This window comes from Thermochaetoides thermophila, assembly GCF_000221225.1.
Source record: "Thermochaetoides thermophila DSM 1495 unplaced genomic scaffold scf7180000011816, whole genome shotgun sequence".
NCBI lineage: Eukaryota > Fungi > Ascomycota > Sordariomycetes > Sordariales > Chaetomiaceae > Thermochaetoides > Thermochaetoides thermophila.
In genome coordinates, this window is record NW_006383032.1 from 1,934,200 (window position 1) to 1,958,596 (window position 24,397).

General features: G+C 52.5%; 5 protein-coding genes across 5 annotated transcripts; 1 reads left to right on the forward strand and 4 right to left on the reverse strand.

Annotated features, from left to right (window-relative positions):
- Window positions 1–4,693: 4,693 nt before the first annotated feature.
- Window positions 4,694–6,522, reverse strand: CTHT_0026160 (T-complex protein 1 subunit theta-like protein; the record flags this gene model as incomplete). The annotated part of the gene is made up of 4 exons (XM_006693012.1): window positions 4,694–4,711; window positions 4,761–4,934; window positions 4,988–6,380; window positions 6,464–6,522. 4 exons carry the CDS (start codon window positions 6,520–6,522, stop codon window positions 4,694–4,696), a joined length of 1,644 nt encoding a protein of 547 aa, XP_006693075.1.
- A 641-nt stretch (window positions 6,523–7,163) lies between these two features.
- CTHT_0026170 (uncharacterized protein) lies at window positions 7,164–8,268 on the forward strand (the record flags this gene model as incomplete). The annotated part of the gene is made up of 3 exons (XM_006693013.1): window positions 7,164–7,173; window positions 7,240–7,478; window positions 7,585–8,268. 3 exons carry the CDS (start codon window positions 7,164–7,166, stop codon window positions 8,266–8,268), a joined length of 933 nt encoding a protein of 310 aa, XP_006693076.1.
- A 733-nt stretch (window positions 8,269–9,001) lies between these two features.
- Window positions 9,002–10,887, reverse strand: CTHT_0026180 (uncharacterized protein; the record flags this gene model as incomplete). The annotated part of the gene is made up of 2 exons (XM_006693014.1): window positions 9,002–9,078; window positions 9,189–10,887. 2 exons carry the CDS (start codon window positions 10,885–10,887, stop codon window positions 9,002–9,004), a joined length of 1,776 nt encoding a protein of 591 aa, XP_006693077.1.
- A 3,936-nt stretch (window positions 10,888–14,823) lies between these two features.
- CTHT_0026190 (uncharacterized protein) lies at window positions 14,824–16,469 on the reverse strand (the record flags this gene model as incomplete). Its single annotated transcript, XM_006693015.1, has 3 exons — window positions 14,824–14,985; window positions 15,049–16,374; window positions 16,446–16,469. 3 exons carry the CDS (start codon window positions 16,467–16,469, stop codon window positions 14,824–14,826), a joined length of 1,512 nt encoding a protein of 503 aa, XP_006693078.1.
- A 1,017-nt stretch (window positions 16,470–17,486) lies between these two features.
- Window positions 17,487–21,329, reverse strand: CTHT_0026200 (uncharacterized protein; the record flags this gene model as incomplete). The annotated part of the gene is made up of 4 exons (XM_006693016.1): window positions 17,487–17,782; window positions 17,841–18,303; window positions 18,363–21,189; window positions 21,292–21,329. The coding sequence occupies 4 exons, from the start codon at window positions 21,327–21,329 to the stop codon at window positions 17,487–17,489; spliced, it is 3,624 nt and encodes a 1,207-aa protein (XP_006693079.1).
- Between the last annotated feature and the right edge of the window lie 3,068 nt (window positions 21,330–24,397).

Genomic DNA, 24,397 nt, shown 5'->3' on the forward strand with positions numbered 1-24,397 from the left:
CTAGGTATGTACAATATGCTCTTTTCTTTCCGCGTACTAAGGTGGGTAGGCTTGCGAACGCAACGTCCGGCCGGTACGTAGCTGCTTTTAAATTGCCCTTATTACAATCCACCCCTTGTTCATTGTTAGCGCGAGACTTCTAACAGGGATATTGTAAACATCTCATTGCACAACCATAGTTTTTCTTCAACCAAATCCATATCAAAATACAAGAAGAACATACAGTTGGATCAAAAAAAGGGTTCAACAATTGATTCCAAATATTCCACCCATAGGTTGTGTTTTGCTAGCAAGGTTTTGAGATCGTGGCGTTGACCCCTGTCACCAAGAACCGCGCTAACAACTAAACCAAGGTTGTGTCCTGTGCTCGGCGAGCATATGTGTAACCCTCCGAGATTGTTCGACGCTTGCAAGATACCTGCCCAGTCGGTTCGTCGGGAAGCAAGTATCTTGCTCTGCAAGCGCGGGAACACAGGTGCCAGTGAGAGAGCGTCGAGCGGCATTCCAGATATGTGCTTGGACCCGATTTGGTGTTAGCCAGGCCCTTTCCTTATTTAGAAGCCAACCCATGACTGAGCATGTCCTGTCTTGAGAAACGCTATACATATCTGTCTGTGGTGTGTGGTCGGACCGTTTGTGCGCAGCAAACTCGATGCAGGCTGGGCGATGATCTGCTTTCAAGTGGGAGAAGGACATCATAAGCAACCGGCGTCGTAGCCGAGTGTTTCATGTTTGTTACCTGCAGACAGGTCAACGGCTGCAGATGGGTTTGGAGACAGGTGATGTCCAAGTTGTCAAACTTTGGAGTTAGTTGAGACCCGCAGTGCGGGACTCTGACATCAAGTTTCCGAAGTTTCGGTGACTCCAGCCCGATCAAGTGGTTGTAATGCTTTGTTTGATGGTGCTCTACTTTGTCTAAGGCTTCTCGCGTCAAAGTCTTGGAATATTGTAGTGCTAGTTGTTGATGTTTTACGTGACCGATTGATCTAACTACCGCTTTCAATCGATCCGAGGTTGACAGTTGAGCGCCGAGAGGTTCTGAATCGTGGAATTCGTGGCTCACTTGTACGATCCCAGCGGATGTATACCTTTTCATGATGTAAAACTTAAGGAGCGTGAGCAGTGTCAGCAAGATGACAGCAGCAATAATTACTCCTCACCCTTGACGAAAATGTGCATGGTTCCGAACTTGCCATCATCGAAGTCGAAGTTGAAAACGCCCATGCTGAGGACAGTCTGGATGAAGAGCTGTATGAGTGATGTCCTGTGAATGGATTGCGTTGCCCTGTAAACGACTTACTGCTACAAGCGTGCCAGGAAGGTACAACATCGTGAGCTGTGCGATCTTCAGAACTTCGCTGTCCCCGTTATATCTCTGGCAATGATTGCCATGTGTTTACTATCCGTCTGGCTTGTTTCGCCATATTTTGGTTCTGGAATGTGCGTTAGCTCGGTTCATGATGATGGAGATCAAGGAAGCTGACTACCAAGCCATGGTATATAACGAAGATTATCCAAGGCTTCTAGTTTAGTTAGTTTACTGTATCTAGGGGAACCTCATCTGATCGAGTTATGCTGAGTCGATTTGATGCTCGTAAGCAGACTACACTCGAATTAATGGCCTGGGAGGTCTTTATCGACTCGTATGAAGTTCATTCAGGAATTCAGGGAGGTCTTTGGCAGCCTTGTCCTCTTCACTGCTCTTGCCGAAATGTGATAGAGAGTTGAGGGCCCCAGTCTCGTCTCCTAGTGAGATTGGGAGACGCCGCAACCCCGGGGACCTTGTCTTGACAGCTTGCTCTTCCTCAGTGTCAAGGTCACACAGCTTAGAGACGACACATGGCATGACTGCCAGAGGCTAGTTCTATCTGGATGAAGATACACCCAAACCCAAAGGGAGACCTCATATAGTGGGTAAAGATGCGATTCAGAGCATGCAAACAAGAGCTGCATTACTCCAACTGAGATGCAAGTTGTAGTATCAGAAAATTACACAGATCAGCCTTTAGTTCTATTCACAACATGCTGCTTCCCATACACGTCCTGGTTAACACGTGCTGGGGCCGATGGCTTGCTTGGCAATCAAAGGGATAGCCGAGGACAAGCAAGGTCTGCCCGGTAGTAATGTTAAAACGAAGGTAGTCATATCCTTTCCATACTCAAAGCTTGTTTCCTTCAATGTCTCGTTTTTGATAACCTGGGTTAACCATATAAGATCTGAATAGATCAATAAGAGGTGTAAACCCTTTCTATCAGCCACCAAGTTGTGAAACCCGGTGGGTATAAACTCATAGTAGAACTCAAAACCCTCCATTACTGGCATATCTTTTGACCCATGCTGCTCTTCTAACGATGTCCGTCTTCCCTCCTTGTTCATTCGAGATCCGAAGCCATAGGCATACGTGCAGGGATATCATCTCAGGGGAGGGAGAGCAGCGTTTAAGTAGGCTAATAGCCTCGCAAACTCCAGGGTATAATCGAGGACCAAGTTCTTCATATCTAGGAATTAAAACACTTGTCAGTGACAGTCGACTCATGAATGCAGATTGCTGGCCATTTTCGTGACCTCCGGTGGTTCATACCAGTAGTAAATATCCGCGATATACTCAGTATATAGCTTCATCAAATTCCTGTGCGTTGTTCATCCCGAGAGGCGCAGTAAGATTCGGTGATGATTTCCATATCAATATTTGCGACTGTGAAACCACAATATCTTGTTTAAAACTAGTCATTAGATTTATGTCAAGACAAGTACTGTACCCTTGATGCGGACACAGGCTGGGATATCTGCCGGCACCATCTTCAATTCGTTCAAGATGCCAAAATTCTCTTTGTGAGGTTGAAGGCTCTCTATGATGGCTGAACATGGAAGCAGAAGAGGCAAGAACCTGTAGGCCACCTATACGAAGAAAATTACGGGTGGCTATGCTACTTTATCTCAGGCGTGAATTGGCTAGCCTAAAAACCAAAGGATGGTTGCATGACAGTTATCTTGGCCGAAGGAAGCACAAGAGCCACACCCGTACACCTTGAAGATTCTGGGCATCTGTCCAAGCCTTCTGGGCCCCATGAGGGTAGTAGGTAGGGCACTCAACCTCCATCAGCTCTCCACGGCAGCTTGCCGCGTACATTACACGCGACTCAATCGGGATGTACTAAGGAAAGTTCGAGATGAACCCTCTCCAACGATGTCACTAGGCTCCCAAATAACTTTAAAATTGAGATCACAACACGCCATACGTTTTGTTGTGCTGCAATCTATTTTGCTGTTGCTTCGGCTTGCAACATTGTTGACGACGCTGTCATGGCTTAAGTACATGACCTGACCTCGACAGCTGACTGTTTGCAAAGTCTGCACACTATAACAGCTAACATACGTATGTAATAAAAACTTTGCTGAAAGTAGATTGTTTCCACTGAAGATTTTTTTTTTGTTGAGAAACTGTTTGTCTAAGAGAGAATAGTCAATGGTCTGAATAGCTGGAGAACACGAAGTACTGAGAGCTCTGACCATAGCCCTAACCCCATAAGTCTTAGTTAACCATCCCACCGCTTTGTACACCACCTACCCTACCACTCCTTATCAATCTTATCAGGCAATTTCGCCGGCCATTTTACCGACCTTGTCAATTCATCAATTGAAGCAGTTGGTATAGAGAAGTCCAAGGCAAAAGACTCAAGGCGAATTAGATAACATGAATTATCATAGCTGTGATGATCCAGCTAGCCTTCTGAAATGGGTTCAAGTTTGGTCCAAGGCTTATGGATCTGAGAGACAAAAGTTCTTACACAGATTCATAAGCACTGTGGTCACCAGTTGGTTTGGGCAACTGTTTGTATTGCTGACTTGAGGAATTCTTCGTCCTCCTTTACCTACAAGGAAGCTGTCTACCTTATATACTCAAGTCTTTCTTTATTTCCTAAAGGTCTTTAGTCCCTCGTCAGTATCTCGTGGCCTGACGACCTTTCGGGGCTGCATGAGCCGTGATTTTATTGGCCCTTTGTGCCCAGTTCCGCTTATCCCCCTTGACATCCTTGTTGATCGTAACAATTGGCACTCTCCCATTCAGAGCTGGGTAGTTGGCTCTTGAAAAGTTACCACAATGTCAGCGACCTCAGACTCCAGCAAGTCCAGCACAATGCCGATGGGCACATTCCGAAAGGGGGTTGAGGAAGAAGAAGCGGGAGGAGATAGGAGGAAGGGGGGTATGGTATGAACAAGGGAGGAAGATGGTTCTTGGGTGCTGAGAGGGCGACGAAGAGGGTTTTTTTGGAAGAATTGGAGGGTTGGGGAGGGTCTTGGGTGCCTATTCAATGACTATTAGGGGGGGGGTGGGCGGGAGGAGGGGGGTTAAGACTCTTTTGACATCACTTGGCTGGGAAATTCGGAGGGTCAACCCGTGTACTATGTTGCAGGGCAGCTTTATCACAAGAAGTACAGCAGTGTTCTCGCTCATGAGAAGACCAGTATGTAGGTGATGTGACTTTTTGCACGACCCATACAGCTCGAGGATCTGTAGTCTAAAAGTTAGGTTCTAAGATATCTCAGTAGTAGGTAGATCTTCAAGCAATCCCCTTATTACAACCCATTTTGCATCATCGTAACAGTCCACGAGCTGGGCGCGCAGGTACATACAGAATCAGCCACACACCACCACCACCCTTCTGACTCAGTCAGGCCAGAGCCGCGAGCTCAGTCTTCGTCCCAGTTCTGGTACAGTCAGTAACTTGGTAAAGAGAAAGCGAGGAAGGGCACTAACCGGGTTGGGTCCAGGAGGCTTTGGCCCGCCAGCCTGGCGGGCGACGATGATCTGGTCGACGGACAGGACGGTGCGGGCGGCCTCAGTGGCCAGCTTGATGGCCCAGTGCTTGGAAGAGAGCAGGTCAAGGATACCCTCGTCCTCGGCGTCGAGGACACCGGTGTTTTCCTGGTTCTGGAGGGGGTCAGTAACTCCAGACTAGCATGTTGGCGCCACAGAGGACATACCTCGATATCCACACCAGTAGTCCAGCCATCCTTCTTCTGGTGAGCAGCATACAGCCTGCTGACGACCTCAGTAGCATCCAGACCAGCGCTCTCAGCTAGCGTGCGCGGCACGACCTCAAAGGCCTCGCCGTACTTCTTGATCGAGTACTGAGCCAGACCGGGAGTCTTGTCAGCAGCAGCCTGTATCCTGTCAACCAACTCAATCTCGGTGGCGCCAGCGCCGGGCACGAGACGGGCATCCTTTGTGATGGCTTTGATGACGCTGACACCATCATCAACGGCACGCTCGAGATCGTCGAGGTGGTTCTGGGTCGCGCCACGCAGGACAATGGTAGCAGTCCGGGTGGCCTCGTCCTCCTGACGGAAGACAGTCACACGGTCACCGCCAATTTCTTGGGTCTCAACAACGTCGATGGTACCCATCTCGTCAGGCATAGGGGCGCCGAGGCGAGCTAGCGGGGTAGCGCCGACGACGCGGCACAGACGGCGCAGCTCGAACTTGCTGAAGATTTTAATGACGAGGATGCCGTAGCGGTTGAGGTAGTGCATGGCCAGCTCGCCAACGGTGGAGCCGGCAACGATGACACGCAGGCCGACATCATGCAGCTCCTTGATCTGGGCCTCTAGCCGCTCCTCCTCGCCCTTGGAGAAGTTAAGCATCTCCTTGGCATTGTGCAGCAGCACGGTACCCTTCGTCTCCGTCTGGCTGATGTCGATCGGGCAAGTGAACACACCGACCTTGGCCTTGCGGGCCTTCTTGACCGCACCATCCGGTTCCTTGTTGAAGACCATTCCGCGGACGACGCGGCTCTGGTCTAGGCTGCCGCCCATGATCTTGACGACGCGGACGTTGTCGACGTTGAAGTTGACCGGGTTCTTGGGCAGCACGGAGAGGACGGCCTCAGCGACAAGGCCGGCAAGGAAGTCTTCGCTGCCGTTCTGCTTGCTGGCGATGACGGTGCGCAGGGCTTTCTTCAGCTCCTCGGGGTTCCGCAGGTCCTCGACCTTGTCGACCTCGAGCTCCTCCAGGGCATCCAGAGCAATTTTCTGGGCGCGCTCGTAGCCGTTGACGATGTCGGAGGTCTTGAGGCCCATGCGCAGCAAGTCTTCAGCTTTTTTGAGCAGCTCGCCGGCGAGGACGATGACGAGGTTCGTGGCGTCGCCCATCTCAGCCTCCTGCTGTTGGCTGGCCATGACGAGCAGCTTCGCAGCGGGGTGGACGACGTCGAGCTCGCGCAGAATGGTGGCGGCGTCTGAGGTCAGGATCATCTTTCCCAGGTGGTTAATGACGACCTTGTTGCGGCCGTACGGGCCGAGAGAGGTCTGCACGGTCGAGGAGATGGCACGGCAGGCATCGATGTTGCGCAGGACGGCTCCATCTTCGGAATCGTAGCTGTGGTGATGATGGTCAGGGGAGCTTGAATCGAAGACAGGGCATGATATGGAACGGAATGGGGATGGGAATGGCGGGCTCACCTGTTGTAGCCCTGCTTAAAGAGGCCCGCGTTGGGCGCGCCGGGAATGCTAAGGGACATGGCGAACTGCGACAGCCCCTTGAAGGGGTTTTATGATGGGATGGGAAAGGGTCGGAGTCTGTTGTCTTGTCTTGAAATGGTCGTCTCACCGGTATAGGCCAAGCTGGGTCGAGTGGTTATCGTTGTCAGGGCCCCGGTTGGGTATGTGTGGTCCCAAGCATTAAAGTCGTCCGTCGCCTTCCCAGTGGAGATGGCCGTGCCCCTCTAAAAAATGTCGAAGCAAATCGAACATAAGTCAACAGCAGTAACCTGGAACCAGCCTTGCCCCGCAGCACCTCCGAGCTCCAGCAAGGGGGGGCCCAGTGTTGGGTCTGATTGGGCCTCTACTTAGAAGCCTGCGATCGTTAAGACGAAAATGTGGGTCCGTTCCAGCTGATTCAGCCTTGTCGCGTTGTCGGCTGTCGCAGGCGCTGCAGGCGCTGCTCTTTCGCGGTGTGGACTCGTGCTTCCAAGCAAAACTTGAACCATCACTAACCTTTCCACAAACTTTATCAATTACCCCCCTTTGTCAGCGCCTGTGTTTCCAATTTTGAACAGTGTTTGATCTCGTTGACGACGAGTCAACCAAATCACCTTCAATTCTTCATCTACTACTTCGTTTCCCTTCGCATTCAGCGTCTCCCTCCTACCAAGCCTTCACCATGGCTCCAGGTTCGTGCCACTGTCACTGCCCTTGCCGACCTGTAAACACTAGCTAACTATGGCTTTCTCACCCAGCGATTCCCCCTCCGCTGCCACCATCCGTCGAGGAGGCCTACCGCCGTAAATGCATCCAGCTGAAGCAGCGCACCAACGAGGTCGAAGAGGCCAACGATGCCGCCCGGGTACGCCTCGCGCGCCTCAAGCGCCAGGTCGAAAAGCTGCGCCTAGAACGAGCCTTCCTGCTCGAGCAGCTGGCTAAGCGGACGAGCACCAACGTTGAAGACTCAGACGGTAGCCCGAGTCCTCCGCCGACAGTAAGTCCCCGACAACACCCAGTCAACTGAGCTTGTCGACAACCGTGACAGTCTTTTCTCCGCCGAGCTCAAAACAGCAAAGATTGTTAACATCTCCTCCCTCCAGCCCCAAGAAAAACCCCTCCGCCTCAAGCGCGGCCACCGCAAGACCACCTTCACCCCCATCGACATGTCGGCGACCCTCGGCCTAGCCGCCGGCAGCACCTCGTTTTTGAGCCAAAGCCTCCTCGGACATTCGCCCAGCTCTGATGCGCTATCTAACCAACCAGGTGATGCCAAGTCGAACGGCATCTCCAAGACTGAAGCGGTTCCCGCGCCGCCTAAGAAGCCTGCTACCGCCTTCGAACTCTTCTGCGACGACACGCGTTCTTCTGTCCAAGAAAAGGCAAAGACAGATGAGAGCATCAACGTGGATGAGGAGCTGGCTCGGCGATGGGAGGAACTTCCCGACAAAGAGCGGGATGAATACCGTTCGCGCGCAGATAAGTTACGCACGCAGTATGAGAAAGATAAGGAGGCATGGGAGGCAGCTATGCAGAGGAAAAAGAAGCAGGAGAAGGAAAAGGATGAGAAAGAAAAGGATGCTGGCGCGGCTGCGGCTAAGGAGAGCGGGAATACCAGCAGCAGCGGGAGCAGTAATCGGACTGAGTCTGAGCAACCCTCTGGTGCTGAGACAAAGAAGGGCGACGACGCGAACGGATCTGCTTCCAGGACAGCACAACAGGAGGATGTGGAAATGAACGATGAGACAGACGATCAGGAGACGCAAGGAGAGAAGCCCGAGGAGTAGGATTTCCTTCGGAACAGATCGCCTGGTATCACAACGCCCGGGCTGAATGAGCAAGAGGGGATGCTCTGCTACCACATGCACAACCGTCCCGTCGTGGAATGGTCCATGGGCATGGGCGGGAATGAGCCCAACTTAGATTGGATGATGGGTAGGGGTGATGGAGGGAGTGAGCATGGGTCGGAAGTATAATATCTGAGGTTGACTGATTGGCGTAACTGTATGTTTTTGATATCTCTATTTTCTATCCTCTTTGCTAGACAGACTCATTTGCTAGGTGGATGTTATTACATGAAACTGGGTGGGGATGGGTTTATGGGTTATGGCGTCGATCAATAATGTTGTTTTGTTAACAGGGGATAGTGGTTCGATAAGTGTCGTTCGAGTATGCAAAACGGCTTTTTTTTTCATGATTGCCAGCCGTCCAGACTGGGAATAGTACAACAAGGACAACAACAGATTAGTGTCAAGGGACATGGTAGAACGAAGCGTGCTCGTTGACAGAGACAATGTCATTGTTAGTACCAATACTTTTATCTGAACTTTTCTTAATAAAAACAGCTTCTAAAGTCGTTGCCATGGAGCTTGTTACGGGTATGTGACGGGTATTCATGTATGAATTCTCGGAATGTGAATACCAAAAAGTATAACAAGAAAAACAGAAACAACAGGCCACAAAGCTCACCCTGTCTTTCTATATCCAATGCTGGGTACGGTAATGCAACAATCAATGTTCCTAAGCAACACCGGCATTCATATCAACTATGATGTTGACAATGGCCACGACGATCTCGGCAGCGATGAGGATGATAACTATATATGTATATTCGTCAGCAATCAGCTTAACTTGCGCGATACAAAAACAAAGCAAAAAAAAAAAAAGAAGAAGAAGTAAGGGGGAGAGTGAGAGAGGGAAAACCTACCAATCCACTCCAACTTCTCCCCATGGCCATGGCTAAGCTGTTCCTTCAACACAGCCAACAGATCCGCAATCACGTCTAGCCTCTCCGTCAGCAACCTCACGCGCTGATCGATCTCCAAATAACTCCTGACGGCCTGGTAAACGGGTTCGAGCCTTGGCTCAACCCAAAACAGCTCGGGCGTGTCGAGCACGGACCCGTTCAAATGGATGGCGATACGTAAAATGAACAGCTCGCCAATCTGCTTGTTGATATCGCGCCGCGGCAGGTTGATCTTGCCCGTGTATGCCAGCTGCGCGGGTATGTTTTTTGTCTCTTCAATTGTCGCCGCAATGAGTTCCTCGAACAGCGAGGTCTTGACTGATTGTGCTAGAGCGTGGGAGATGGCGAGCTTGGTCATGTAGCTCCCGCTGCGGGTGCCGCCGCTGCCATCGTCCTCGGTGCGCCGGAGGGCAATGAAGTCATTGTAGATGCGTGCTTGGTACTCGTGGGTGTAGTAAAAGTTGAATTTTTCCGTTTCCACGTCGCTTTGGGCGAGTTTCTCAATCTCGAACTTTTCAAGCTCGCGGAGGAACCGGCGTTCCTGGGCCTCTGTCATGCCCCAGATCACGACGACGCCGTATTCGAAGAGGAAAATTTCAGGCGTGCCAACTCGGATGTCGAGGCCTGCGCTGGCGGGGCGGGAATGTTCTTCGTCGACGACGAGTAAGTCGAGGCGTTGGTGAACGCTGTAGTCAGGTTCGGTGCTTTCTTGGGACTCGCCGGCTTGCTGAGAAGATTCTCGTGAGAGAGCCGATGGCCCATTGCTAACCAACGACGAGTCACACGGCTCTGTCCGTGCTCCTGACACCCCATTCTCTCCCGCCTCTCCCCCTTCAAGACCAAGCAAATCCCCTGTAGCAGCATGCCTCCTCTCCCGATTAGCTGCAAGCTGCTTAGACCCATAATTATACGGCGTATAGATGCACTCATCAATCCGCTTCGGATTGGCCCCTCGCATCCTACCACGACCCTTTAGCCAATGCATGAGCGCATCCATCTGGTACTTATTCGCCGTGCAGTACGCCGTGACCCTCGGCAGCCTGTCCCGATCCGCTTTCCCCAGCCGAGCCGCATCCCTCCTGGCGGTCGGGTCTTTGATCCTTGTATACTGCGAGTACACATCGCGACTCGTCTCCTCGTCCACCTCCTCATGATCCTCTTCCGGCTCCGGGTTTGGCAACAGCTTCAACTTCTGTGCCTTTGCGGTACTCCGCTGCGGGCCGATTTTGAGTGCTCCGGCACCACCTGTCCCGGCAAGAGGTAGGCTCGCGCCGCTGGTGCTACCGACCGACCCTGCACCACCACTGCCATACCCTCCTAACGGCCCCGAGCCAGGCCCGCCATGGCTGTTTCGTCTCCGAAGTCTGCTATTCAGTGCCGAGAGGGACGCAGATGACGGGCTGGAGGAGGAGGGGATGGAATGGCGGTGGGATTGCGGTTGTTGCTGTTGCTGTTGCTGTTGCTGTTGCTGTTGCGTGTAGTTGGAGGGACTCAGCTCTCCGTAGGCCGTATCCGGCTCAATAGTCCGGGTGACTGGGTTCGGGTTGAAGGTGACGTTACGCGGTGGGCGTACAGAGCGAGGAGCTGTGGCGGTGGCCGATGACTGGTTGTCGGCACTAAAGAGGAGGGGGGTGTTCTCGGCTAGGTTGTCGCTTGCCATGTTGTGACTCGTGAGAAGAGTCGGACTACCTTGCTTGGTTGTTCTTCGGTAAGCTCAGTTAGAAAGACAGTGACGGCGGTTTTCTGGACGATTCCGTTTCGAGGTTGGTGTTAAGTGTGTGACGATGTGCAGATGGAACAAGATGTTTGGTCACTGTGGTGTGGGGTGGATGCCAACTGAGTCTGGAGGGCAATGGTGACGGGATATCGGCCAGATGGCGGGCAATTAAGCTGGTGAATCACCCTGGCCTGCCAGGAAAACAAAACAAAGAGATGCTGGCAGTTGTGGACAACGTGATGGAACTCCGGTGTGTACGGTTGGCAACCGCTGCAATTGTCGCAGCCCCATCATCCATGCAGGTGCTGGATGACGTCTGGGCCGCACTTGCAGGGCCCTGTTTCCGCCGTATCCACCGCTGCAGCCCAGTGGGTCCGCCTCGGATCGGGTGGGACTGCTGTGGGGAATCTTTCCCAATGAGGATTAGCGTCTTGGCACAAGAACCAGTTTGTGTTCTCAATCTTTAACCCTCGAGTTCCTCCAAAGTAAACTCACAAGTGGAACCGCGATAATGGGGCTCGACTAAGTAGGCTTGTAGCGCTCTACTGTCCAAAGTATTCAGTCATGATGCTACTAGATCTTTAACAACCCATTTTCGTCCCTAAAACAAGTCAAGCATGCTCGTGCAGACCCCTGTTTCGGTAAATTACTTCCTTGCGGGCATTTAGCATTTGAAAGTACTCTCTGCTTCGAGAGCAGCAGGCGGCGGTTGGCTAGCGTGATTTCGTTTGGGGGAGCTCGAATTGCCATAGCAAACACTCAGTAGACCGGTCAAGGCAGCAGTCCCAATTATCAGCCTCGACGTCGTTCCCTGTTTAATAGGGGAGTCTCGAGCATGACCATGATGAATCTGTGACTCGGCCGACAGTCATCCTCAAAATTACCCCGGCATGTTAGCATAAGCGACACGAACGCAGCTCTATTAGAAACCTAGACATCACCAGAAGAATCTTCTCTCCCTCTTTCCCTTGTCACGTAGTCTGCGGTACCCTATTCTTCCTCAATATCTATCTCCGTCTTCATCTCGGCCTCTCTAAGAACAAATTCTTCGGTTCTTCCCGTTCTGGCCTCGCAACTTCCATTTCCTTCCCCTTCTCCCCAGGCCCAACCTTATCGCCTTCTCTTTGCTCAGAAGCTGAATCAGCACCCTTTCCTTGTTTTGAAGATTCTTTGGTGGCGCAGGCTCCCCCTCAACAACCATATCCCTAGTATTAATCGGGCTTTGTAGCTCGGGGACCACCACTCTGACATCAAACTTCCTGAATGGCCATTTTTACTATTCATCCAGGGGTACTCCCATTCCAGTTCGAGTGCCCCCGTCCCCGTCCCCGTCTCCTGCTTTCAACCGGCGCAGTGATGTTTAAACTGTTGGTGCACGAAGGGGGTTAAGGTGCGGCGATAGTATTCGATATCTTTGATACGGGCGCTCTGGGTTTTTTAGGTCGTCGCGGATTTTGAGGTTCGTGTAGGCGAGGACTGTGAAGCTGTCGTGGTCTTGTGTTATAGGCTCGACACAGATTATGGTAAGGGGGTGGAGGTGTCGCTGAATGGTTGGTGATAGTTGCTGCGAAGATCCGAGGGAGCCAGTATCCTCAGAGTTGTCTTCCTGATCGACTCCTGGACTTTCGGCAGTCTGAGAGACTTCTTGTCTTGCTGACTCTACGAACTGTTCTTTTTCCTCGATGGCTTCGCCATCTCCTTTCTTCTATTCTTCCTGGTTCCAGGCTCCACGGTCTTTTTTAGGGACTTTCTCCTCCTGCTCCTCCTCCTTCTCCATCTCCCCTTCACAGCCAAATACTATCCTTCTTCTTTCTGCCATCCCCCCCCTTCCCAGCCTTAGGATACACCCTCAACTGAACATCAAACTTCTTCCTCACATACGCCGGATGCGTTCACCTTATACAGCGTCGACAACCTGGCTTTTTCTCTTCCTCACCTTCCCCTGTCTTACCCTCCGCAGCTTCGGCTCTGTCTTGTGAGGGTATTGATAAGATGCCTGGGCTTAACAAACCATCCCTCCACCTCTACCCCATCTGCGCGACAACTAACCTCTTATTGTCGAACCTCATGGCTAGGCAACTAACCTTCAACAAGAAGGCTCGTACCTATCGGTTGGCTTCGTTAGCGGAGAAATAGGCGTTAAAGCGGAGGAATTTGTTCTTAGCCTTTCCCTTTGTATATTTTGGGGTAAGGGTTGGTATGTCTTGAGTGAAAAGGGGCATCTTGGTGGTCAGAGGAAGAAAGGGATTGGAACGAGGGGATAAAAGGCGTGGTGCGGTAGACAGCGTATTGTATTATCGTCTTGTCTGGGCCAAAGATTGCGAGGGCCAGAATGGGATGAAGTGGTGCAGGGGGCGGAGGTGTCGAGGAGCGCCGAAGATATATGGCTGTTGTTCATATAAGCCTTGTGCTGTTGTTTGCGGGAGTTGAGGCTGTCTTCGTTGATCTTGCTTGGGGGGGGGGGGAGGGACATTGCTCCGTGGCTTAGGTGAAAGAGGAGGGACAAAAACGCTGCGAAACCTGGTTAGCTGCTGAGTATCATGAATTCTATAGTGCCATTGGATAACGTTCCTCACCATTGTGTTTGTCCTTAAGTAGGAATGAACTTCCTGGAAAGGAAACAGCGGGGGCTGCGGATGTCGACGAGGGTTATTCTTTGTTTGGATTGATCGTAGATGACTGCCCAATTTGGCCTCCTTGCTTTCCGTTTGAGGGATTGAAATACCGCAGAAGCTTTGGTTCAAGTCATGGGCTAAGTCAGGTAGTACGATCGACACCCTCCGTGACCGTGCGGTGGTGCAATGTCTTTTGTCCTTATTACGGCGGGGCTGCGACCGGATTCATGTTACCTGAGCTCTTAGTGTCAGAGTCAGAAGGGTCTCGGGTGGACGGCAGTTTCATGTTCAACAGGTTGAGACCGCTGAGATCACTCATTTCCCTAATGAGTTGATTATCCAGAGCCTCAGCAAGGTTAGTTGCCTACAACACTGGACCAATGGTATCTGCCACTATGTCTCTCGGTCTTGCAGTGTTATGCTCAGGCAAAACGTCAGTATCGTCGCTGCTCTTCTAATCTTCTGAATCCCGCGGCAAGCAGAGTTAGTGGTGTTTAAGAATTAAAGTAAAAGTCTTGGACAGCAAGCACAATTGAAGCTGATCTTACGACGGGTAGAAAGACGATGCCGAAGAAGTGATGGTGGCTAAGGTACTGTTAGTAAGAGCCGGAAGAACCAGTTGGTTTTAATGCTGTATCGGGGGTAGAAACTGGTGAAAACGATGTTGCTCTTGAAGGTAGGTGCAAAATGTGGTTGAAGTCAAAGTTTCTGAGTTTAAAAAAAATGTTCGGGGAAGATGATACGGTTAAAAGTACTTAGATGCTAGACGTAACCTTAAACTCTGAGGTTTGTGTTTGACAGAAAAGTGCTCTCTGTCTGTTTCTAGTTGTGAAGTTTGATGAAACGACCCGTCCAGAGAACACAAGCTGTGAAATTTCACAGATAAATATGACTAACGGTCGTTTTATCTGTTGTGGGTGTTGAAAGATGCGATAAAATCTCTGAGATATAGGATGCGAAACAACGTAAATTGCGAAGAGACAAGTGCAAAAAAAAAAAAAATTAAAGAACCAGGAGTAGCTTGGCTCTACCGATCCCTTGTGAACAAAACAAAGAGACTGACACCGATGAACCAGACAGATGAAACGAGTTTCATCCCATGATCAACAGCCCCATTCACACACAAACTCCATGACACTACGCATCAAACCATCCACAATAGCGTACTCAAACGCGAAGCCATCCAATTAGTAGAGCGCTAGACTGGACACAGTACGTACAGCTATCTGTTCTCCACCACCGGACGGGGGCGCGTCCGGCCTCCTCACTCCGGGTCGTCAATCACCTCGAGGTCATCACCAGCGCTTTGGGCACTTGAGCCGGCATTCTTGGCCTCCTGGGCGCTCTGCTCCATCTTCTTCAGCTTCTCCTTACCCTCCTCGGTGGTTGCATCAATCAGTTCCTCCTCGAGGCTCAGGATGTTGGCCTGCCACGAAGTTAGCTCCGTTCAGTCTCGGGAACACAAGTAAATTGGGGCAGCAGGACATACCTCACCCAGCTTCCCAACCAGCTCCTCCGCTTCATCAACCTTCATCTCCCCCAACACCTTATTGACCTCCTCCAGCTTCCCAGACTCAAGCGCCTTCCTCATCGCAGGACTGAAGCTCTCAAAGATCTCACGGCAGCGCTTTTCCTCCGGGTCATCACTATTCGGATCGGGCACACGAATATTGATTGTAGTCCCCGGCTCAACCGCATGCAGCTGGATCTGTTCAACCTGCCCAGTCTTGCCCTCAGCCTCATCCTTGGCCCGCTGCAATATGATCTCACGGGCACGGTTCTTGATGCGCATGTACGTGTCCTGCACATCCTTGAGGAAGACTTCCTGCGCGTTGTGCCCGGGCGTCGTGATGCGCTTAAAGAAGAGCGCCACACCGTCGCGCCCGAGGGCTCGGCAGTACTGTGTGAGCAGGGCTTGGTGCACGCAGTTGCGCGCAAAGTCGGACTTATTTTCGAGCTGGGCGTCGAAGGCGAGCATGAGCATGCCGTCTGTCTCACGCTCGGACAGGAGCTCAGGGTGTTCCAGGAGGAAGGAGTGCGACTCGCGGTAGTCGGTGGCGCGGATATTGCAGAATTGCCGGGCCAGAGGCGAAGCTGTGATCTCCTCGTCGTCGGGGCGGTTGAGGTACTCCGGGTCGGTGGATGGGTCCTTGTAGTTGGGGTTGAGCAGTTCGACCTTGGTCTCGGAGGGCTTGGAGGACGAGGAGCTCGGGCCAGACGAGGACGACTTGGACTTGTTGATGAAGGAGCTGTTGAAACCGGTGTGGATGTGGTCGCTGGTGATTTTGCGGTTTTCCTCGCGCTCCAGCTCGGCCAGCTTCTTGAGCAGATCCTCTTGGAGGTTGGTGACCTTGGTGAGGTGCTCGCCGACCTCGACGATGAGCTGCTCGTACCGCTGGTCTGGAGTAACCTTTTTCTCGTCAAGGGTCTTGTTGACCTGGTCCAGCAGCGTCGCCATCATCTTGGTATAGGTTGGCAGCGGCTCCTCGGCGTCATGGACACCAGCCGGGCGCGGCGGCGGCTCGTCGTCCTTAGGGTCGAGCTTAGCCGCCAGCTCCATGACACACTGAAAGGCAAGCTCGCCCGGGTTCCTCTCCTTGGCCTCCTCGCGATGCTCCTTCAGGCACTCGATCAGTTCGGCGATGCGCTTCTTGAGCGCATCGTTGATGATGCGCTCGTATTTGAGGGTCTCGATCTGGTGTCGGCGCTGAGCACGCTCCTGATGGATCTGCGCTTGCTTGGCCCGGATGAAGGAGCGCTTGTCGACGTTGGGATGCACCTCGATGTCTGAGTCGTCGCTCAGCTCGAGAGCGTCCTGGTCAAGTCAGCCCGTGTCTTGTGTCTCTTTCCCCAAAGCTCCGTTCATCCCCAGACTGGGCGTCATACCCACTTGCTGTAATCAACCGGCATTGTGACGGCTGTGGATGCCGCGCGAACGCAGCTGTATGCCTGATATGCCTGATTGTATTATCACACGAAGCCTGAAGGGGGTTATGGTATCCTGGGACTTGGGTCTCGCCAAGGTTGTTCGATGATACGGATATAACAGGCCAGACGATGCTGTCGAGTTGAATCGAGTCCAGCCTAGTTGAGGTAGTGCAGACTCGAGAGGCTCAAGTAGTATCGAGCCAAACGGTGAATGCTGTTAAGGAGGGCAGCAATTAATTTGCCTTGAAAGTCCTTGTAGGTACTCGTAGGACCACTTGAGGTCTGTGGAGGCTGGCTGGCTGGCTGTCAGCCCGTCATTTTGTCTGGTGGCAGGCAGACCACAGCAATGGTGGGGACCGCGGGGTAGCTTCTAGAATCCCCCACCAGAGCGGGGAAGAACAGTATGGAATCCACGGACAACCCGCGACATGGTTAACTACCTACCCTAGCGTTCGGAGGACCTATTCAGAATATATGAGATACCATGTGAATATAACATCACGCATAAAGGTGTACTGAAGCACTGAAGTAGAAGGAAGGCTGTCGTGCAATCTCAAGACATCCTGGAACAAAATGGGAGTATCTTAAGGTGCCCAACACCACCCCCCCTGCAAGTACACAAATCGTACTGTGTGCTGTGCTTCGCAACCCCTGAGCTTTCACCTTATGGTAACACCACCCCCAGCTGCTACGATCTTAGACAAAACTCCATAAACTTACAAAACGCAAACGTTGAAGTCAAAATCATCGAATTACCATTCCCAACCGCCTCACTGCTTCTACAAAGGTGCAAGAAACAGAAGCTAGCTACTAAAGTACCTATCAGACCGCCATGTCCAACTCCCCAGGATATGCCGTCACTACCTTTTCCTGACTCTTGCCATCAGTGCAGAGCAGAGCAATAATACTTAGATAGCGATAGCAAAAACAGCAGTACATATAAAGCCACCCATAGCACATAACACAACGAGCAAGCCTTGTCTACCCCCAAATGAACACTCATTTCTTCTCCCCGCCTTCGACAAAGTTCAGCGCATCCTCAGTCGGCACACAGTCGATGGTGCTGGTCTTGTTGTGGAATGTGACGCCATAGCACTTGTCGGCCACCTGCACAATCTCGGGCCGGAACGTCGTGCAGATGAACTGTGTGCCCTGCTCGGCCGAGATCTCCTGCAGCAGCTGGGCCACTGCCGTGCGGTACTGCGCGTCCAGGTTGGCGTCGACCTCGTCGAAAATGACAAACGGGCTGGACTCGGCCGCCTGAAGAGCGAAGATCAGGCAGAGCGCGCACAAGCCTGGTGGTGTTTGTCAGTACTTTGTTTCTAGATTCTCCATAAAATTCGAAGGACTCACTCTTCTGGCCACCGCTGAGCTGCTGAATCTTCTGTTGCTCGTCCGCGACCTTCGAGTTAAACGACACGCTGATGCCGACGCCCGTGTAGCTGTCCACTCCCGAGGTCGGCCCCTCCTCCCTGTCCGACTCCTCATCGCCAACAGCATTCTTGTCACGCCTCTTCTTCTTGTCGGCTCGCCGTTGGATGACCAGACGGCCGTGACCGGCTGGCACCAGCTTCTCAAAGATAGTCGCAAACTCCTTGGACACCTGCTTGAATGTCCGCTCAATAGCCTCGTCCTTCTCGCGGTCGAGGTGCTCAATCAGCTCCATGATGGACTTGCGCGACGTGTCGAGCTCCTCACGCCGCTTCAAGAGCTGCTCACGTTGTGCCGTGAAGCTGTTGTATTGGTCGAACGCCTTCTTGTTGACGTGCTTATACTTCTTGAGCGCCTCATTGACCTTGCGCAGTCTTGCCTCAATCTGTTGTGATAAGAGTTAGAAGAATTGGATACGATAGACACAAGATATGGGTAACTCACCTGCTCAGGTTTCATTCTCTCATACTTGTCGAATGCCTCCTCAGGCAGGATACCCAAGTCGCGAATATTCTTCGCATACTCAGCGCCCTGGGCAATGAGCTGTGCCCTTCTCTGGATGCTCTTCTCCATCCTCTTCTGGTAGTGCTCAATGCGCTGCTGCAGCACCTGCTGGTCCTGCTCCAGGTTGGCCTTCTGAGCCTCAAGTTGCGCCAGGTCCCTATTGAGCTGCTCGGCCATCTTGTCAACTTCCTGCAGCCGCTGCTCCACCTCGGCCATAGCCCTCTGGACCTTCTTGAGCTCTCTCTGCGCATCCTGATAGCTGTCACTGCCGCCGATCGATGCGTTCTCAAACGCCAGCCCACGAAGCTGATCTTCTTGCGGCCGGAGGTTGCCCCGTAGCTGGTCCTCAAGCATCCGCTTGCGGCCCTCGAATTCCAGCCTCTTACTGCTTACCTCCTTGAGCGTCTGTGATAAGCGATGCACATCGGCATCAAATTCTTCCAACTGACGCTCCTCGGCAGCCGTCAAAGCCTTCTTAAAGTCCTGAGCGAGCTCGGCCTGGTAACCTGCGATGGTGCGGTCCAACTCCTTAAGGTTCTGTTCTACCTGGGCCTGCCGTGCTTTAGCCGTCTCCAAATGATGCCGCTCACGCTCAAGCTGTGCCTGCTTAGCGCGCAGCTCCATTTTGAGCGGCTCAAAACTCTGCTCGAACTGCTGCCTTTGCTGCTCGAGCTTGTGCTCCTCGCTTGTGGCTTGCGTGACCTTCTGGTCAATGGCCTCTATCTCTTTTCTGATTTTCTCAAGGTCCTGCATTTGCTTCTCGAAGAGATCGCGCAGCTCGCTGACCCTTTGCACTGCGTCGAGTCGTGACCTCCGCATGTCGACATAACCACCAGTCATCGCCCCCCTCTTGTTCGTAGTATCACCCTCAGGCGTAATGGCATCGAGGCCGTGGGTCCGAGCATATTGCGAAGCAACGGCCAGGTTCGGGCAGACGATAGTCCGGCCGAAGACTTGCTGGAAGGCCTTCTCGAACTTCGGATCATACTCGATCTTGCTAATGAGCGGTTGAGCATCATGAGCTCGGGGCATTTTGACTTGTTTCGGCCGTAGTTCCTCCAGAGGCATGAAGGTGAGGCGACCACCGTACGTCTTATACAGATGGTCTGCGAGAAGTGAAGCCGTCTGCTGGTTGTCGACCACGTAGTGGAAGAGACTAGATCCCGCAACCTGTTCAACAGGAAGTTTATATGCATCTACCGGCACCCTCATCAGCTCAGCCAACGTGCCGTAGGCTCCTGGAATATCGCGCTCCTGCTTCAATCTCCGGATGGAGGCCAGACCCTTGGCTGTCGCTTGGTCCATGGCATGTGCAAGGATGGACTCAGCTTGTTCCCTCTCGGCACGCGTGTTGGACAACACAGAGCTGAGTTTGTCCTCCTCTCTCCTCAACCGCTTGCGCTCCTCCTGCAGTTGTTCGCGGGCCTCCTGGGCCTTGACAAGCTGCTCGGCGAGCGTGACACGGTTGGCACCGTAGTTCTCAATCTTCTTTCGGATATCTTCGATAGATTTCTCTAGCTGGGCGATCGACGTCTCCACAGACTTGACTTGTTCCTTTGCGTCCATGGCGTTGGCCTTTTGTAGGCCGAGTGATGCCGTAGCTTCGTCGATCTCCCGCCTGAGGTAGGCATCGCGCTCGGCTTTAGTCTTGAACTGTGAGGCCCGGGTCTGCTTTGTCAGCAAGTTCTTTTTCCCAGCCAGCGCAGCGTCGCGTTGTAGCCTGATGTCGTTCTCTTCCTTTTGCCACTTCTCATACTCAGGCAGGATCTTGGCAATCTCAGCCTCGGCCTCTTGTATCCTCCGCCTAACGTCCTTCAGGTCTTCCTCCTGTTTCTTCTGAGCCAGCTCGCGTGCGTGCCGGGTTTCATCCAAATTCTTGACCTTTAGCTCAGCCTTCGCACGGGCACGGGCCGCGTCTTTCCGGTCCTCGTCCAACTGACGACGCTCGACGGCCAAAAGATCCAGATTCTGCCTTAGTTCATGGGTCTTTTGGCTCAATGTGGCAAGCTCCTTTTCCACTTTCTGGAGTTGTGCGCGATCCTTCGCCGTAGCGCCAGCGCCACCCTGTCTCTGCTCTTCCAGCTGCTCCAGGGCTTCCTGGTTGCTCTGCTGGAGACGGTGCCAGTGAGCATACTCCAGACACCTGCGCTCTCTATCCTTCTCTTGGAAGTCGCGAAGTTCATTCTTCTCTTCCTCTAGTTCCTTCAAGCGCTCATTGATGTACGCCAGCGTCTCGTCGATCTTCTCACGCTTGCTATTGGTTTCTTCCATGATCTTAAGGGACTGGAGTCGGCGATCTTCGTAAAGGTTGGTGCCCGCAATCTCTTTGAGGAGGTTGAGCCTCTCGGATTCCTTCATGTTGGTAATGGAGGCAATGCGACCCTGAGGGACAATGTAAAACGGGTTCTCCTTGGCAAAGCCGGCGGTCTCGAGGATCTTCATCACATCGGCCCGGCTCTGGACCTTTCTATCAACCGAGTACTCGTCCTTGTGAGGGCCAATTGTGCGGCGAATGACGACCTCGTCTCCCGGTTCGCTGAAGCGCCGATCTTTGTTGTCGAAGATGATCTCAACATAGGCGGACATGACGGCCGAGCCCGAACCCTCGTGGAGGAGGGCTTGGCGCTCCTCGCGACTCAGGTTGACGTAGGCATCGCTAAGGACGAAGCGGATAGCGGCGAAGAAGTTGCTCTTTCCGGATCCATTGCGCCCAACAATGACATTAGTCCCTGGGGAGAAGGGCTCAATGACGGTTTGATCCTTGTAGCTAAGAGTAAAGGGTCAGTTAGAGGTCCATAAGCATGAGGTAGCGCCCCACCATCAACAAGACAGTTGGAGGGACACGTCGTGGGCAGTGAGTTTCGCGCACCTTTTAAAGCCCTGAATGATGATCTGCTTGATATGCATGGTGGAAGTTTTAGTTGCGCCGTCCGCTGGACAGCCAAATCTAGAAGGGGGAGAAAAAACAATAAAAGTGGGAAAGCAGGGGGAAGGAAAAATAATGACCGAAGGGACGGTCGGTCTCACACTGGAATTCTGCACTCAGATGTACTGAAAATAGTTTTTGTGGGTCTGAAATTCTCGATAATCGCTCTCAACCATGATTTCCGTCCTCAATGACAAGAAGGCCGCGATGCAGGGTCGCTGCGGAGGGGACAAAATCGCGGTGTGCGACTAGTGCTGGACCCGAACGCGTTCCATGTCGCGCCATCAGTGGGACTCTACAGGGCCCCCGCGCCGGCGCGGCTGGCCAAAATGTCACGTGATTAAATCCCACTCCATAAAACTCTAGTCCCTGCGGCGCTGCTGCCATCGACTTTGCATCCATGTCATCCGGCTGTGTGTGTATGCGTGTGTGAAATGGTGGTGGAGACTGGGGAGCACCGCATCTCCTGCCCAACCCGTGTCAACGTGCTCCTTGATCAAAGTAGAATTGGCCATGCAACCACCCGTTTGGCCATGACAGCACTGACCCTTTCTACCTGGTAGACTCACGGCTCACAGAACAGTTGGAATCTCGATTCACACACTGCGGATCTGTTGGCGACACTCTCAGAGTCACAGTCTGCGGCACAGACAGAATAGGAGGATTGCGATCATGTGGGTGTGGATGAAAAGCTGGAATTCCGGCATGCGACAAACGTTTTGCTGTCCTGCTGTCCTCCACCTCGCGGACAACCGGTCCCCAGGCCAGTAAGACCGCGTCTTTGTTTCAACAGGGCTGCTTCCAGACCGGATGCGTAGGGCAGTTATTTGCTTTTGTCCAGATAGCTTCCTTTTCTTTTTTTTTTTATCATGTCCATCTTGCGGCAACCATCGAGGACATGACAAGGCTGGAAAACTTGGCTCTATGGTTACATCAAGATCAAGTCTGGTACGCCCAGGTCTTGTCGATATATGCTATCGGGCAGGAATACATCAGGCGCACTGCTTTCGGCTTACAGAGGGTACAGCAAGGGAGGACGGAGGCGAATGAATCACCCGCCCTCCGTCTGACATCTCCGATAGGCTTTGGTTTTGGGATGCAGGATTGCAAAACGCGGGCGGGCTGTACTGCTGCAGTGCATCGCTGTAGTGTAGGAGCGCAGGTCTGTTGTCCGCAGAGACCATACCGGTACACCGGGAAGGGCATCTAGCTTCTCAGTTCCAACCACTACGGTATTGCTCATCATCGCATGCAGCCGGCCTCAAATCACAATCACTTGCGTCGGTGCAGCTCAGCCGGCAGCCCGCATCGGTGCTGAGCCTATTTCCAATGGCTGGACGTATGACGCCTGAAATGTGAGGCTCGGCTGGCCAAGCTACCCGTACGGATGATATGGGACACGTTTCAATACGCTCAGTGATCCATACATCCGTAGAGGCTGTCGTCACGTCGTGTACTTTTTGTACATACCCAGTAGTGGACAACGGAGAAAGTGGGAGACGCGTCCCGCAATGGTAGTTCTGACCCCGCAGACAGCTGTTTGATGTCAGAGGGGTGGGTAATGGATAGAGTACTAGATGGGATGTTGGCTCGCGCGTTAGAAAGAGAATATGGGTAAAAAGAACAACTGTTGTTGGTGTTGTAGCACGGCACTGCCAGAAAGAGCTTCGTCTGCACAGATGGATGAATGTACGTCTATGTCCAATGATGAGGTTGGACGCCAACTCCGGAGTCCTTGTAGTGGCAGTCGTGGTTGAGATGCAGCCCATTGGCCTTTCCTGCCAGTAAACTTTCATTCATTTGCTGTTTTCTCGTCGCCCGCCGTGATCTTGGCTCGGCACGCGTGCACGGGACACTGGCTAGGGAGGCGCATGGGACAGGGGCAGGGGTGTAAGAATGGCGCTAAAATGCGCAAGGCCCCGGGAAGGAGCGTTGGGAGCGCCCGTTGTCTATAAATTTAAACCAATATTCTTTATAGACAGGCGACTGCCCTCCGCTCCCGAACCTCCCACTGCCTGCACCTGGCGACCTGGACTGCCTGCAACTGACTTGCACCCTCTCTCCGCCTTTACCCATTTCGATTTCACCCACCCCGCCCACACCCGGCCAGTCTGTCACACTGACCGGACTTGGACTCGCTGCCACATCTGCTGCCACAGCCGACGGAGGCCACATTCTCTTGCTGCACTCCGACGCGCCGTGGCAAGTGGATTTGGTCCCGGCCTCTTTTTGCCAGGTCTGCGCGCCACACCTTGCATTTCGTGCCAGTGGCCCACCGACCGGTCAACGTTTACCATACCTTTCCCTTATACGGTATGTATTACAGTTAGCTGCATCACCAGCATGCTTCGATTTCGTCCCTTTCGTCCAGAAAAAAAAACTCGTTGGTCGCTTGAATGGAAGAGCATCTAAGTCGATTCTTAATGTTTCCTCAATCAATTTTTTCTTAGTTGCTTTAAGTAACAAACACCTTGACTGATACTTTCTGCAGCATGCAGGCAGCGTTTTTAACATATCAAACAACCTGTCAACCTAAACTCTGACGACTTAAATAAGCTCTTCCGAAACGACTGCGGCCGGGTACAGGTGCGTTGCATTCCCACTTTCATCCCCGCTTAGCAGCTGTTCACAGCGCTGTTATCTTGCTTTCGCCTTTTCGGAATTTTTTTTATATCTCGACATTTTACCCTCCCAAGATGATCGATCTGTCTGTTGTTGGCGTTTTGTCAGCCACCATGTCTGTTGGTCTGCTTTATTTGGTGCAGACCTGAATCGTGGGACCCTTAGATGCTGGTGCAACTCAGCCGGCAGATCTGAGATGGTGGATCCGTTGCCAAGTCGGTTCCTTTTCGCATCTGCAAAGCATCGATCTTGGCCCGCCCGATCAACCAATCAGATTAGCTCTGGCTCCCGAGCTTTCCTTGGTGCCGGGTTGCTAGCGTCAAGTCTCTTTGTCTCCTTCGGAAGCTCCTCATGGCTTTTCTCACATCTGATAATGAGATCAAAAGTGATCCGAGGTCGTTCAGAGGTAGCTGACCACGATGCAGTG